At 42.5% G+C, this 15,408-nt stretch overlaps 1 protein-coding gene across 2 annotated transcripts in view; it reads right to left on the bottom strand.

Moving 5' to 3' along the window:
* Positions 1-15,149, bottom strand: part of grk4 (G protein-coupled receptor kinase 4) — a 52,067-nt gene extending 36,918 nt beyond the window's left edge. For both annotated transcript variants that reach the window (XM_005735835.1, XM_005735836.1), the window contains exons 1-2: positions 14,820-15,149; positions 1,892-1,987 (exon numbers count right to left, since the gene is read on the bottom strand). In XM_005735835.1, coding sequence (XP_005735892.1) covers positions 1,892-1,987; positions 14,820-14,871 — 148 coding nt within the window. In that variant the 5' untranslated portion in view covers positions 14,872-15,149. The remainder of the gene's footprint in view (positions 1-1,891; positions 1,988-14,819) is intronic.
* Between the last annotated feature and the right edge of the window lie 259 nt (positions 15,150-15,408).

Genomic DNA, 15,408 nt, shown 5'->3' with positions numbered 1-15,408 from the left:
GTAAAGAATGCAGTTGCAGTAGCAACATCTGGATGTGCTGGAGGCATGGATAAATGTTTTGGAAGTAAAGAAAAAAAAATTTCCTGGGGGAAAAAATTTTCTTTGCTGCGACACGCTGAGGTTAAAGGAGAGAAGTGCCAAAAATTACTCAGACGCAGAGTGGAGTTGCTGATGGTGAGGCACATTTGGGGGTTTGGGACCAATCATGTCCTGATTTATCATTTTAGTTTGAGCCAGTAAACTTTCATCTGCGTTTTAATGGTGCTGGTGTCCAACCACATCATGTTGAAGTATGACGCTATCAAAGGGAGAGGATCCAGAGGATGAATAGAAGAGGGACAAGCATTAAACACAGGGGATATCCTGTGATAGAGGTGTGCCTGGGCTTAAGTTCATGAACTGTTGCTTTGTTGTTTGAAATACATGACTGAGAGGCTGTGGCAGGGTTATTAATGTTGGGACAAAAGAACAGTGTGGTTGTTGGTATCAAAACTCGTACTGAGTTCGAGGAAGATGAGGATGCAGTGTTAATTAGAGGCCGAATGAGGAAGGCAGAATGGTGAGAAGAGATAAGTACACACTGGGGAATTCCCCAAGGAACTGCATGCCTAACAACCATGTAAAGAAGTGTGTGTGTGTGTGTGTGTGTGTGTGTGTGTGTGTGTGTGTGTGTGTGTTGGGGGATGGGGGTGTAAGGATGTCCATATCCATTGTGATTGTTAGCTGGTGTATTGCAACTCCTAGACACAACCATGACTGTGAATATGAAAGTTCACCTGACTGTGGACAGGTTGCCACAGTCAGGCCTTCAGTTTCTCCTGTATGAAACTGAAGGCCTGTAGTGGCAACCTGCCACTGCATGTGGCGAATATAATTTGAACTTGAACTTGGTTCCAGAAACTGTACAGCCACTTACAGTTATTATTATTATTAAGGCGGACATGGAAATCACCTGGGATAGGAACAAAAAGGTGAGAATGCACACAACTGGACCAGAGATGGAGATCGATTTTTTTCAAGATTTGGATAATTAGTTCTATGAATGAAGACTTGCGATCTGAAATCAACACGACGACGAGTGCAATCAACACCGAGTGTGAGACATGTCCTCCGCGAATATGTGCATCTACATCTTTGACTCTGCCTTCTTCCTATCCTCTCCTGTCCTCGAAAGATCTTTTCTCTCGTTGTAAAAAGCCTCTCTTTCCCTCTGTGTTTCTGTTTTCCACTCGTGCTCTCTGTAACTCTCCTGTTCTGCCACTCTTATGTTTCTCTGAAGTGGCTGAAAGAGTGAGAGAGAGGGAAAGAGCTGCAGATAGTGGGAGGGAAAGGCATGGAGATAGAAAAGAGGGAGGGTATGCGAGTATGTGGGGGAGGGTAGCACTGCAATCTCTGGCAAAGATAGCTGTGACGCACTATTACACAGACACACACACACACACACACACTTGTGCTGTGGCATTCAGGGAACCATGGTGGGTGGGGGCTGGGGAGGTGAGAAGATAATGAAGCCCAAGAGTAGAACTCTTGTCGGGGGCCACAAAGAGAAAATCCTGCCAGTACTTTCAAGTTAGACCTGGAGGTTGAGAAAAGGAAGGAAGCTGGGGTGAGCATGCTTTCATTTGATGTGTGAACAAGCACAGCAGAAATGTTAAAGGAGAGCTTGAGATTCAGAAACAGCAAACAGATTCCCTGTCTCAGTCACACGCACACAAACACACACACAGGGTTTCCTGTCCCTTGCTTGTAACTACGGGTGGAGACGGGTAGAAACAGGAAGGAAGTCCAATCTGAACTTCCTCACACAGTCAGGCCCACCCCAACGACACAGCATGGCAAGTTATCTTTTTGTCTCACACCCACATACCCACACGCACTACCAGTTTCTTACCGATGGTGCGACGTAGCTCCTCACACTGGCTGATGTGCGGGAGTTTTAGCATCTCTTTCCATTTCTTGCTGCGGCCATTCCTCTTTCCTCCTCCACCTGAGACACAAAATGAGAGTTTCCTCGTCAGCCCATGTATGCTTTAATATTGCATTTGGAGTCTTTAACAGTTTCCATCCATTGGCATTTTCAACACAAACATATGAATAGGGCTGCTGTGAGGACATAAGCCCCACCCATCTGCTGTTCAAACCTACTGTGTGCAAGGATCAGCCAATCAGAATAAAGAAAGGGAGAGGAGCTAAAACAGCTTGTTTTTATTTAGTTATCCTTTACGTCATCCAATAAGGATTATTTTTTAATTATGGAAAACAATTCTAGTACAGTCAAAAAACATAAAGGTGGAAATATGGAAATGAGCACAATAGGTTCACTTCAAGTGTTAGGAAAAGTCTCAGTTATAACCACATGTCTAAATTAAAACCTCTGACAAGAGAAAAGATTTTAAGACATTTCATAACTATCAAAATGAAATGAAATACTTCAGACTTTTTAAGACTCATGGGAACCGTGTGTGCGCGTCTATGCATGTGCGTGTGTGTGGGTGTGCACAAGCTTGTTCATGTTGACCTTGCTTTGACCAGAGGCCAGAGCAGGTGGTTCATCTCACCAGTCGCCTCCATGCATCATGGCAGGGCATGTGGTGAAGAATGTTGACAGCTTCAAAGATCATGGGGCACACACATATTGTGTCTCTCTCTCTCTCGTAAATGCGTGTGCGTGCACACACACATACACTCGCACGCACACACAGTAATGTTGGGCAGTCGTCTTGGCAGATCAGATGACCCTGATATGAGTGGTAAACGATCTCAAGGCCCAACAGCGCTCTTCAGAGGACCCCAGTCACTCTGTATATTTCACAAGGAATCTCATTCCAATAGCAGTGTGTGTGTGTGTGTGTGTGTGTGTGTGTGTGTGTGTGTGTGTGTGTGTCCAGAGAAATGGGGAAGAAAAGAAGTCAGGAATGGGAAACAATCCAACTGAGGAGGTTTGCCTGCAGACTGTCTCATCTGGAAATCCCTTGCATTTCCCCTCGATGACCTTCTCATCTCAAACTCTTGCCTCAAGCTCAGCTACACCGGCTATGCTGCAGACATTACATAGTCCACACCCAGCCAGATCCTTTACACAAAATCTACGCAATGTCCAACTGAGCCAATGTAAGAATATAGCAGAAAGCTATCCATGTAATTCATAGTGGGCAACCAGTACTCTTGTATCCTGCCTGTAGCACACTCATGCTATGTAAGTTGTAAGTACAAATCCAAAGTGGATGGTTTCCTGATATTTGCTAGATGTGAGCATGTGTGGATACTGTTCCAACCTTATTCCGTGGACATTATCCACAGGTCATCATTCCATCATTACTGGATAACACACACACACACACACACACACACACACACACACACACACTTAAAGAGAGAATCTGATATTTTATAACATCTGTCTGCAAACTCAGCCATTATTAAAATTGATGATCAATATTTCAGCGCGACACACATTTGCTGATTACAACATCATTTGATTAGGATTGGTATTTTATGGTTTACACAATGCCAGTAAAGTTCCTCTGTGCTATCTCACAGCTTTCCTGTCTTCTCTTCACTATCCTTTCTTAATAAAAGCTAAAAAGCGTACATAAAAATATATAAAAACAATGATCCTTGGAGGACCATCCTGACAAAGCACATGGTTCAACACAAATTCACAATTACCCATTTTCCACTATTATGATGACCTACTTGTGCATCCCAAATCATTGCTAACAAAGGCTGGGGGAATTATACAAGGAAGACGAAAAAATAAATAAATAAAAAAAATATCACAGTTGTATCTGTGAATAATCTATGAATATTCCCTCCCACAGCCGCTTGCGTCAGAGGTTCCTACTTTAGAGCCCAGCTATTTTGTGGTGCCAGCTTTTATGGACTAGGAGCAGTCCTTTTTTTCTAGTAGGAATACAAAGACCTGGTTCTAGATTAATCTCATTCATTAGGGCTGTTCGATATAACGATATATATCGGATGACGATATAAAAACGTCTATCGTTTAATTTTATCGTTTGTTTCATGGTGTCGCAAAATAAACTGTTTACAGCAATAATTTTCCTTCGTTTTGATGGTCACTGTAGTGGCTATATTAATTTCTTAAAGTTCTCTCTTTCTCTTGTATTTAATATAACCACACTACAGACGGGCAAGCGCCTGTATTTATGCGTTGTCGTTAGCAACAACGACGGTAAAACCATCGCGTCACGTGTCCGCTTATTTATTTTCCACATAAACATTTCACAATAAAGCTCAAGATCCTGTTGAGACTTTTCAAAATAAACTGAATCATGTGAAAGAGTATTCAGAGTGTTTACGGATGAGAAGCAAAAAAGAGCCGCCAGGTGCTAAAAAATAAACCTTAGACTCAAACGTTAGAACAGGCTTTTCCCCGCAGCACGCTGGGTAATAAATACTCACAAAGAAAACGGCGGCCGTTACAACTTATGTCTAAAAATGTATAGTTTCATGCATCGGTTAAAACACTCGACTCCAGGTACGCAACGTGCAGCTGGAAACACTTCACGCAAGTCGAGCTGCCCGAGATTCACAGAATTTACAAAAAATGTTGAATTTTTGTGATTTATATCGTTATCGGACGATAGATGTCTTATATCGGAATATGAGATTTTGGTCATATCGCACAGCCCTATCCATCATCAGTGGAAAGGGGACAATAAAAAGATAAAAATTGCTAAATGTCTTTAGCCAATTCTCATCTCTAATCATTTCATATCTGCCTCTGGACTGTCTATTATACAAAAAGGATGCAAATACAAGGCAGTCTACCTTCCTGAAAACCTCCTCCCTTCAGACAGGCTTGCGTGTTTGCTTATGCCGCAGACAAATGGATGATCAACACTCTTATGACTATGTCTGAAGATCTCTGAATATCAAGATCCTATGTGTTTAAAAGTAAAATATGCAGACATGTGAAAATCTGTCAACAATCCTGGAATAGATAAAGCTTTTTTGTTTGGTATGTTTTCCCATGATTTGGTTAAGCGGAAGAAAATGGATGAATGGATGGATAGTTGTGGACTTTTTGTGGATAAATGTTTGAAGCTTGTGGTAAATTTATGCAAGTGGTTACCTGATTTTAAAACATGCAATACTGACATTTTATGCGCTCACAGTACTGTGACAGTCAACAAGGAGAATAGGGGCCAGTATTAATGTTTGATAAGTCTGTGCATTTCTAATTCTGAAAATCTTTTCTTTTAAAAATTTAAAAGTAGATGCATTTCTGCATGTTTTAATAAATTTAAAAAGAAACATTAGTATTTATATGTGACAAAAAATTCTATCAGGGGAAGAGAGCAACCCATCTTCTTGTTTCACAGTCAGTGAATTTAAAATGATTAATGTTGGTTTTTCTCGATTACTATGTTACATCAGTACATCAGCCAGCCTAAGTGTGAGTGAGCAACATAGACAGTTTGATTATGAAAACAGAGAGGGAAATCCTCTGCCCCAAAGTTCACTAGACACCAGCTGGCCTGGCAGAGACATGTGACAGCTTCAGCACAAAATCTCACAGGAGGCCATGACGGTCAAACACCTGCAGAACGAACAGTGTGCAGAACGAACAGTGTGCACGCTCAGAACACTACAAAAACAACATCCTCATACATCTTCTTCTGCATCAAACTACTTTAAAAAATAAAATATGAAAGAGTTCAACTTTCTGACTTTGCTGTCTGTTGCTTGTTGATTTTCACCCTGAACAAACTGCCTGAATTTGTTTTACATGCAACATGCAACAGTAGTACACACATTACCAAAAATTTTTTATTTTTTTTTCTTTTAACCGTGAGAAAACTTACACTGTTTAACTGGAACTGCTTGTTAATATATGAAGCTTTTAAAATCATGTGGCATCAGGTTGTTGAAGACAGGTATGCTGACGGACCTGTTGTGAGGCTCCAGGACACACACACCACACACACATACACACACACACAAAGCTATGTTTCCTTGTTGCAGGAAAACTGAATACACAAAAGAGGCCATCGAAGAAAAATGTTGAAGCCAAATGTTGAATTGGCTGTTGCACACGCTGTGTGATGATGGCCAGTTGCAGGAAAAGTCTGCAAATATATTGAGCCAAAAACACTGCAAGATTGATGAATACAATCAAACTTGCTCTGCAGAAAGTAAGAAATAGACAGAGATTTACTTCTCTCGTGTTGCCTTCTTATACTGTGAGTAGGAAATGTGAGTGTTTCAGCTAATGGGCTCTATGCTGTAAAATTACACGAGACTCAAATTTCCGATGGAAAGAAAGAGAAGGAAACAGGAAAGAACTGACAAAAAACACCAGATAGACAAAGATATTGAAAAGAAAAAAGATTTTAATAGCAAGCTTTTGAAGAATGTGTGTATGCGCGAGTGTGCTCATGCTTGTCAGAGCCGGCTGGGCCACCCCACCCTGTTTAAAGTCACTCTGACGTCAAAGCCATGTGTGCAGGCCCTTAATGCAGACAGGATGGAGCAAGTATTTATTTAACTTTGGTTCTCCCCTTCGAGAAAACGGGGCCCTCCATAAACACTGACTTCAGAGAAGTTTTGCTCATTCATAGCCGAGCTACAGCCAGCGCTGAGATCACCAAGCAAGATCTGCAAACGTCCGACGCATGTGCTGCAGTGACGAGACAAAAAAACCTAAGACGGACTGAGGAAGTCTGACATCAAAAACAAGACATGCAGCTTGAGGATATGCGAGAATGCACATTCCTTTCCTGAAAGAAAAAAAGTTATAGAAAGCGGGGTCATCCCGGTCGTACATCAGTAAAATGTAGTAACATGTCACCAGCTTTTCTGGTTTGAGTTAGACTGGCCACAGTTGCCTCACATCACTCCCCTCTCCATTTCCCCTTGTTTCCTGTCACTCGGTACTGTCACCCATCCAACCAAAGCAAAATGCCACAAAAAAGGCCAGAAAAACTGCTTTGGCAACAGCTGAATAGATGACCCAACATAACACTCAGCTTGTTTAAAGTAACTTTATGTAACCACGTCTTTCTTTTTGATAACAGCCAACAGTCTGTCATTTGTTAAAGGGGACACAAGTGCCATTTGTTCAAATGTGAATAGAGAAATTATATACGCACAAATATATATAAATAAATAAATACAAATTACAGCAGACAAAGTCACTAGCAGTGTTATTTATCTTCCTGAAGTGTATTTTAGTGTATTTTCTGAAGTTTCAAGTCTAACCGGTTAGACACGTATAAAACTGAGACTGCAGAAAAAATAAAAAGAGCACATGTGTACACTAAGTATCTTCATGGAGCTACTGTTTGCAGTTCTGTCTGAGGTGAGTTATGACTGCTTTAATGAATGTACATTCATTGTCCTCTTTTGAGTCTGCGTTTTCTCCTACTCTGTGATCACTGGTGCTCCCGTGCAAGACAAATTCAGTCCGGTGACATCCCTATATCACTGCCTTTACTTCTTTCATCTCTCTTTCATCTCAAGTGAAAGAAGAAGCCAGACTGGAGGTTGCACATTCGACTGTAGCAGTATCGTTTCAGCGCAGCTCCCCCTGCCCAGCCACATCCTAATTCCTGCAGCAGTTACAAATCCACACTTCAGATTTGCCTTTTATTAATACCAGTTCAAATAGAGTTCACTAGTTATTTCACAGAATGTATATAATAGTATATAATAGTACAATTAGGCCTTACAAGTGAGACAAAAACAGTTTCTGCCTGGAAACAGGTGAGACAAAACAGAGACGCAAATCAGTCAGACGATTAGTGCATCGAGGATGCATCTAAATCCAAAACAGCTCTGCACTCCATGGACTCCACAAGACGTCTGAGGGCTTTAGGCACCAAGCAGCAGAAAGTTCAGTAAGGTACAAGGTGAAGCCTCCGTGGATCGAACCTGTTTTTCTAACAACTTCTAGAGATCAGTTGAGTCGAGATATGGCGAAACCTTTGTCATGTTTTTCAAAAACATTACATGTTTTCTTTAGTGAATCAGATTATATTATCCCACCATCGCCATGAAGGGTCATAGCAAACTAAAACTGCAATAAAAATGTTAAAAAACTGCAATAACATTTAGGCAGGAGGTACATCTCGAAGTAATAACCACATAGACCCCAAGTTTGCTGGCCTTGATATGGCCCTTGTGTGGCTGGTGCCATTGACATCAGGAGGAGGGCAACTTTTTATCTCTGTGTGCCACAAATGATCATTTTAATACTCAGAAAAATACACTCTAACAAAAAAGCGTTATTTAAAAATAAGATGAAAAGTCTTATTTGCTCCGATATTGGGAACTAGAAAACAACAGTTCTAAAACACTTAAACGACAAAACACCATCACCGAGTATTTTCTCTGCTGTGATTCCCAGCTTCTTCAGATGTTACCGTGAACATAGAGCAGCGCTGCTGTCATCACAACTCGTTTTTATTTTGAATCACCATATGGCGGAAGACGCCCGGCCATCTGATGAACACATGTCACATGCTGACACTCGGAATAACAGCCACAAGGCCAGAAAATCCAACTCGTCTGTGACAGTCACAGCCTGACCGTGGCAGTAAGCAGCCCGTATTCACACAATATGATTCAGCCAGTTAGGCTACACACTTACGCAGAGTGACTTTTAATGAGTACGTGAAGGTTTACTTCTTTGAACTCTGACATAAAAAGCTGCGTGAAGGTCAAAGATGGGGGTCACCATGTACTTTTGGCACAGAGAGAGGTAATAAGCCAAAAACATTGTTGAGTAAATTAACTACATTGCACATGAGAAACGTTTTTCTAACTTTCAAAACACTGATAATAATGTTTACCAGGATATTCTTACTCAGTACAATCACATCCTGAATATTCGGCGCTTCTTCTGATTTGAAGCCTGTCCAACAGCAGCAGCATAGGTGGAGGTTTGTATTGGACTGCCGCAGCCGTCTCCCAAAAACACGACTTAAATAGTAGGAAATGAAAGAGGGTCACACATAGTTTAGGCCCATTGTAATACGAGCATGCACACGCACATAGGCACAATGGAGCCTGGCCATGATAAATGAATGGTCTGTTGCTTTCCCAGTCACTCTCATACAGTGTGTGATTGGCTGGTGCAGCCCCTGATAAGGAAAATATTAGCTGTGAGTATCTGTGTTGCCTATTGAAAGCAAAGGCCCAGTGTTTGCGTAAGGTAATCCATCTGTATACTTGCACTGAAAGACACACATCAGCTGAGAGAGAGGAAAAGAGAAACATGTGAATATCAGCCAGCTCTGCTCTGCTCTACTCCTCACCTCGCTCACATGTTCTGATTCAGCCTCTTGCTGCCCTCCATATATAAACAGTTCTCTTCTCCCGTTATGCCTTCATTAATTCTTTATAACCAGACTTTCCTCCTCCTCCATATGGCCCTGAGAGAAAGAGTGGCTCGCGTGCAAAACTGCGAGGAACGCTGCAACATCACAGTAAATTCCAGTGACAACAAACGAAGAAGTCGGCAGTGCGTGGGGGGGGCAGCGGATCTCACATGAGGTAGGACAAGCAATTTCTCACATGAGCAAAATGACAAGCACGAGCACACACACACACACACACACACAGAGCACAGCACTTTGCACATAAACAAGCTCCCGTGCTCATTCCAGCAGCGTGCTATGGTGTTTTGCAAGACCTTTTCTTCCTCATGTCTCTGTGCTTGAGGTATTCCATTAAACCGAGCCGAGGCGTGCTTGAAAACTGACCCTTGTTTTCACAGTGTCTTAGGGGAGAAGGGGGAGGGAAGGACAGTACGGGAACATGGTCAGACTAAACTTGAGCAAGATACCGACAGACTTCATGTGGGTTTAAGAGAACAAACTTAAAGGTTAATCATCTGGGAGTTATCTACAGCTGTCTCTTCGACGAAGGGTGGAATGGTTAATTTCATAGCCTGGCAGGGAAAACTGAAACACAGAAAAGAGGCCTTCCCAGAACGGGGCCCTTGAGCACAGGACACATAGAAGAGATTACACCTTGAAAATGAGCTTTAACAGGACAACACATCGAGTCATATTTGAAGGCAGGACTGACGTGAAATTTACCAAGGACAGAATCTAAAACTGCGACTTTATTAATGTTATAAAAAGAAAAATGTATAAAGCATGAAAAATCTTTAGGGGCATTTAATACACTTCCTACAACTTCTAAAAAACCTCTTTAGAGAAACAAAGCATAAGTCACCACAACACTCCGAATCAGCTCTTACACATAACCTACGCATTGTTAAAAGCAGACTGACAGCTGGGTTGTCGTAGGAAGAATGCCCATTTAACATTTAATAGATGTTCATAAAGTGCTTCAAAAGTGCCTCTTCATGTTTACTCAGCTTGCCAAGAAGACATGTTAATGAACATCCCAGCAGCCACCCAGCTAAGCATCCCTGCTAAAGGTATGCAGCAGAGCCGAGTACGCAACACAGTGCATCTCGTTCTCCGCACAGCCCATTTGTGGGTGTAATAACTGTAAAATGAGTCCCACATCAAGGGACAGTCACAAAGCAATGTGTTTTATGAGCCTCAGCTGGAGGAAACACCCCAGAGTGATGACAACGAGTGTTAGCCCAGCTACAACCACAAAACTAATAAAGCTACGCTGGCTAACGTCACAGAAAAACCCTCACAAGTGGTCTGAGAGGAGTGACGGGATTCAAGTTTGAATGGTGGTAAGGAGAGGGCAGCGCACGCACAGAGGTTAGTGACACCAACACTAACGCAGCCATATCTGCTTATACCTGTATTGTTCTATTGCAAAAGAAATTTGAGAGAGAAAAAAATATCAAAGCTCATGTGAGCGCTGGACAATCCACATTCCTTCCATTTTAGGTCTGTGATTACATTTAATTCCAGAAAGTCCGAGATTGAAATACCACGTAGGTTCAGTCTCTTTAGCGTAACTCTTGGTGATTACATGTCGAGGTCTCCAGTGGAGTTATCTAACCCTTTACCATAGTCTTCTGTAGATAATTCACATTACTACTTAGCGATTATACTGCGTTTGCGTCCCAGGAGATGAATGTAAAGTTGGTGACAGCTGAAACAAATTAAGATTTCTGCTTTAACAGGATACAAGAGCATATTTCCATTTATCAAATGCATAATACTTATATTGCAGGACAGTCAGATCAGTGCATTTCCAGTCTCTCAATATTTAAGAATAGTTGCTGATGTTTTTTATTGTTTTGTGATTTTTTTTTTTTTTTAAAGCTATCTGATTTCTGTGACAGCTTCGCAGATCTGCTGTTCTACAGAAACAAACAGAAAACACCCATCAAATGACATGAAAAAAACAAACTAAATATCATTCAGTCAAAGACAAAATGTTCTGATTGAAGAGAAATTTTTTTTTTTTCCTCTTTGCCCCCATCATGTCATCACCAATCCTCTTCCAGCAACTATATTTATAACACACAGCTGAATACAACAAGTCAATGCAGGCTCTCAAAGAGCACTCTGGGAAACGCAGTTTCAAAGGCAACTAATTTCTAATACCGGCACCAAAGACTCGCCAACAGTAACACACTGTGTTAGCAGTTTCAAGTCAAGCTTCACCAAAAGGCCCGAGAGCTAGCTGAAAAAAAAAAGTACTACAACACCCATGATCCTCAGCAGTTTAAACTTGTAAAGTGCAGCTTTAATACATATGGTAATACCAGTTAAGGCATTTTGTTTTGTTCTAAGATATAAATTAAGCCTGAGATGTTAAAGTGCTGTCATCTGTCAGCATTACTGGATACATGTCTGGATTTTTCTAGGAACCTTTTCCGTTCTTAACTGTTTACAACACCACTGCTAATATTAAGCTTCAGCATTAGTTTATTTTTCCAGGTGTACAAAGGGAAGACGTGTCTCATAAAGTTTCTGGCTTCCTTCATAATCTCCTAATTAAGACACAGCTGTACTGTTTGCTTAAAAGCAATATACCAGTGTGTGCCTAAACATCTTTCCCATTTCACGTAAACCACTGTTATATTGAAACTGATCACCAAAAGGTCTCTGCAATGCAGCCATTAAAAACACTCTGACATATAAGTGCAATGGGAGGAGAACTTTTTACAGCAGAAGAGTAAACATAATTTTTCCTCAGCACTCTTCACGCCACCATCTGCTCCTCTGTGATAGGGTGCTCTGCCAACTCAGGTGCCTGCAAAGTATTGTAAACAGTGGAGTCTGCAAGACAAACTATGATAACAGTTTTTTGGGTTTTTTTTTTAAATGATCTCAAGTGCCCGTGTTTAAATGTCATGTATTAAATATTTTCTGTGAACATGAACCACCAAAACCACACATCAAATATGTAGTGGTCAGGTTTGTTTATTTACAGTTAAATATTGAACATGGTTGCTTAACACAATGATTAATACACTTCATCGTGGGATGCTTAATGAAACTGCTGCGTTAGGAGGAACTCTTGATTTTTCGGTTGAAGTCGTTTTCTTCTTGGTCTTCCCCCAAACGTCTTCAAACTTCGGGACTTTCTGTTTAACTTCACGTCAAAGTTTAAGACCGCCGCCCCATCAATTAAATACCGTTATTGTTACGCTTTTCCTTTTACATTTTATAACAAATGCATGTGTGAAATTCGCATAGGCAGGGGTGTGGAGCATCAGGAGCAGTGTCATCTCAAACCACTTCCTTTGACGCATGTCATTTCCACTGTGCCAGACTGAACACACCCTATTATAACACTTCTCACTGTGGCCACCCAGTTTCACATGCACAGGTGTATAAAGAATGACTGTATAAAGTGACACTCAACAGTTTTCTGGACACCAACAATTGTGTAGAGGTAATTCAGAGAAGACGAAAACTGTCAACAGAACCCGAGTTGGTTTGCACAGCTTAAGACTAATAATCTGTAATTTTCTCTCTCCACAGTGAGGTCAGAGAGCTACAGAGCAAGTGATTTAATGTCTTGCTGAAAGACACATCAGCAGGGTCACGCAAACGCTGTTATGTACAGTATGGCATGAAGGTAACCAAAGAGAGACTCTTGGATAGAAGGCCACTGAAATGTGATGCATAGAAGCTGCTTTCTGTCTGGATTTGTGTGCTTTTAAAGGTGCTGTTCGCTCTGCAACTAGTTACTCTGCCATTGTGAAAGACTTTGCCAGCTGAGAACACCCACCTATGGAAAGATGATTTAACATCCAACTAGTCTCCAGTGAACCTTCCAGACATAAACTGAGGGGCTGTTAGCTGTTTTAGGCTTAATGATAATTAAGACAATGAATGGTGAATAGCATAGCAGGGAGAAATATAAAAACGCAACTCTAACTATAAGGAGGATGCTTGTGGTGCTGGTGATTTCACTTTCCACCCTTTCCAACCAAATAAAAACAGTGTAAAGGTGTAATAAGCTAGAGCTTTGTATTTTCGCTCAATAAACTGATGTGATCAACTGCCTGTTAAATGACTATCCGGTTAATCAATAAATCTTTCCGTTTCCAGTGCTTTAATTATGTATAACATTGTGAAATTGTTGACAGATGTGCTCTTCCCACTATCTTTGTGCTCCGAGGGCCTCCGAGGGGGGTGATAAGAGAAGGTGAACTCCGGCAGGTATTGAGCCTGTAGATCCGACTCTTGTGCAGTAATATCGGGACATTCGTGGGAAGCCTTTGCCGAGCACCATTTAAAGGCAGCGAAAGGAGAGCCTGGTGCTTTGTCTCGTACGGAGCAACTGCTGCTATGAAATGGATTCACAGCTGCCGTGAACAATCCATTTCACGGCAGTGTTGGCGTTCAGTCTCCAACTGAAACGCATTCTGAATATAATGTAAACCATAAGCAGGGAAGGCCTCTGCACACCGAGGCGCGACCCCCACTCCAGCCTTTCGGGCTTGTGAGTGAATTTGCTTTCGAGAAAAATGCATCAGCTTGCATAATATCATCTGAAATCACAAAGCCTCCTGCTCGATTTTGTTTGGAAGGGGAAGAAAGAGAGAAAAAACACGAGTGGAAATCGTTGAGCAGTAATTACACTTCTTCTCTCCCCCCGCCCCTCCTCAGGCTGCTGATACAGTGTTGCACACCCACCCAGCGCCCACTCACTGGCTACAAAAGTGGCCTCGCTGCTCTGCCATCTCATGGAAAACAGATGGATACTCGCCTCTTTTCCACCTCCAGGTGAGCTGCCTCTGTGGGATCCCCGGCCCACTGAGCAGTGTGCACGATCGAGGCTGTGGAGCCTGGGCCGCCGGGGCTACCTTCTAGTCTCCAGAAGCCCCTCACTATCACATAACCCCCTTCCCGTCTAATCAACAGCCAATGCAGCCGCATACTTCTGCGTCAAAACGCCACACGCTGACTTTACCTGCCTAATTAGGCTTTAAACACACCGAAACCTACAATGACAGGTAAGAAGGCACCGGCGCAAAGATCCCCGCTGCGCAGCCGAATTTCGCTCCACAGTCAATAACGTGGATATCATTAAATGTCTGTTATGTCATCGTAAATATCCATCAAACCACTGCCGCCTGTGTGAAAAAATTCGCTCGACAGCCTTCAATTTAACGCAGCCATCTAAACACGATGCTGCAAACACTCCCTGCCTTGTTCATCTCCAGCCTTCGGGGCCTTACGTTAAGGTGCCCCGGTGAATCTGCGTGCAGTTCTAGTGCGAGCAGCAGATTTCGGCAGAACATGTTTGGGTTCTGCCCGGAGACAAAGCACTGCGCAGGGATGCGAGACAGGGAAGGCATAAATCCCGAGAAGGACAGGCGGAAAGCTACGGCCAAGTCGCCGAAGAGGGGGAGAAAAGACGATTCATTCTTGAAGCCATTAAGCTGAACTTACCTTCCCGTGCCTTCAGGAGAACCGTGTTGGCCACGATATTTTCAATCTCCATTGTCAGAATGTGAATCCCGAGCAGTCGCGATACATTTCACTCAGAGGAAAAAAGACGGTTTTTCTGATCAAACGTGCCGACGACGGTGAGGCTGCTGCACGCGCGCAAGGCGGACTCTGCGCTGGCGCATAGTAGGAGTTTTAATAGTGGTCGTCGTTCCTCTCCATTGCAAGATGTGTTATCAAACCCTACCTACACAGCTATACGGTTACGACGGGGCTTGTTAGCATTCACAGCCTCCCTCCCGTCCCTCTCCGCCTGCTTTCCTTCCTGTTTCAGCTCCCTCCTCCTCCTTTTCTTCCTCCTCCTCCTCCTCCTCCTCGCCCCTTCTCTGCACAACGAACCAGCAAGAGCAGGAGGGATCAATTTACAAGCGGCACAACTACACACAGATCCACACACAAGTGCATTCATGTATACATGCATGCATGTCCAAGACTTAACCTCCTGAAACTGCCTATGGTTATGTCATTTATTTGGGATTAAAACGTGTTTATGTGTGAGGTTTTTTCCAAGTTTCTCCCGGGAAGAAAAACA

The sequence above is a fragment of the Pundamilia nyererei genome, unplaced genomic scaffold (assembly GCF_000239375.1).
Source record: "Pundamilia nyererei isolate P.nyererei 1_Seehausen unplaced genomic scaffold, PunNye1.0 scaffold00065, whole genome shotgun sequence".
NCBI classification, from domain to species: domain Eukaryota; kingdom Metazoa; phylum Chordata; class Actinopteri; order Cichliformes; family Cichlidae; genus Pundamilia; species Pundamilia nyererei.
The sequence above is the reverse complement of the archived record's forward strand: the minus strand, read 5'-3'. Positions and strand labels throughout refer to the sequence as shown.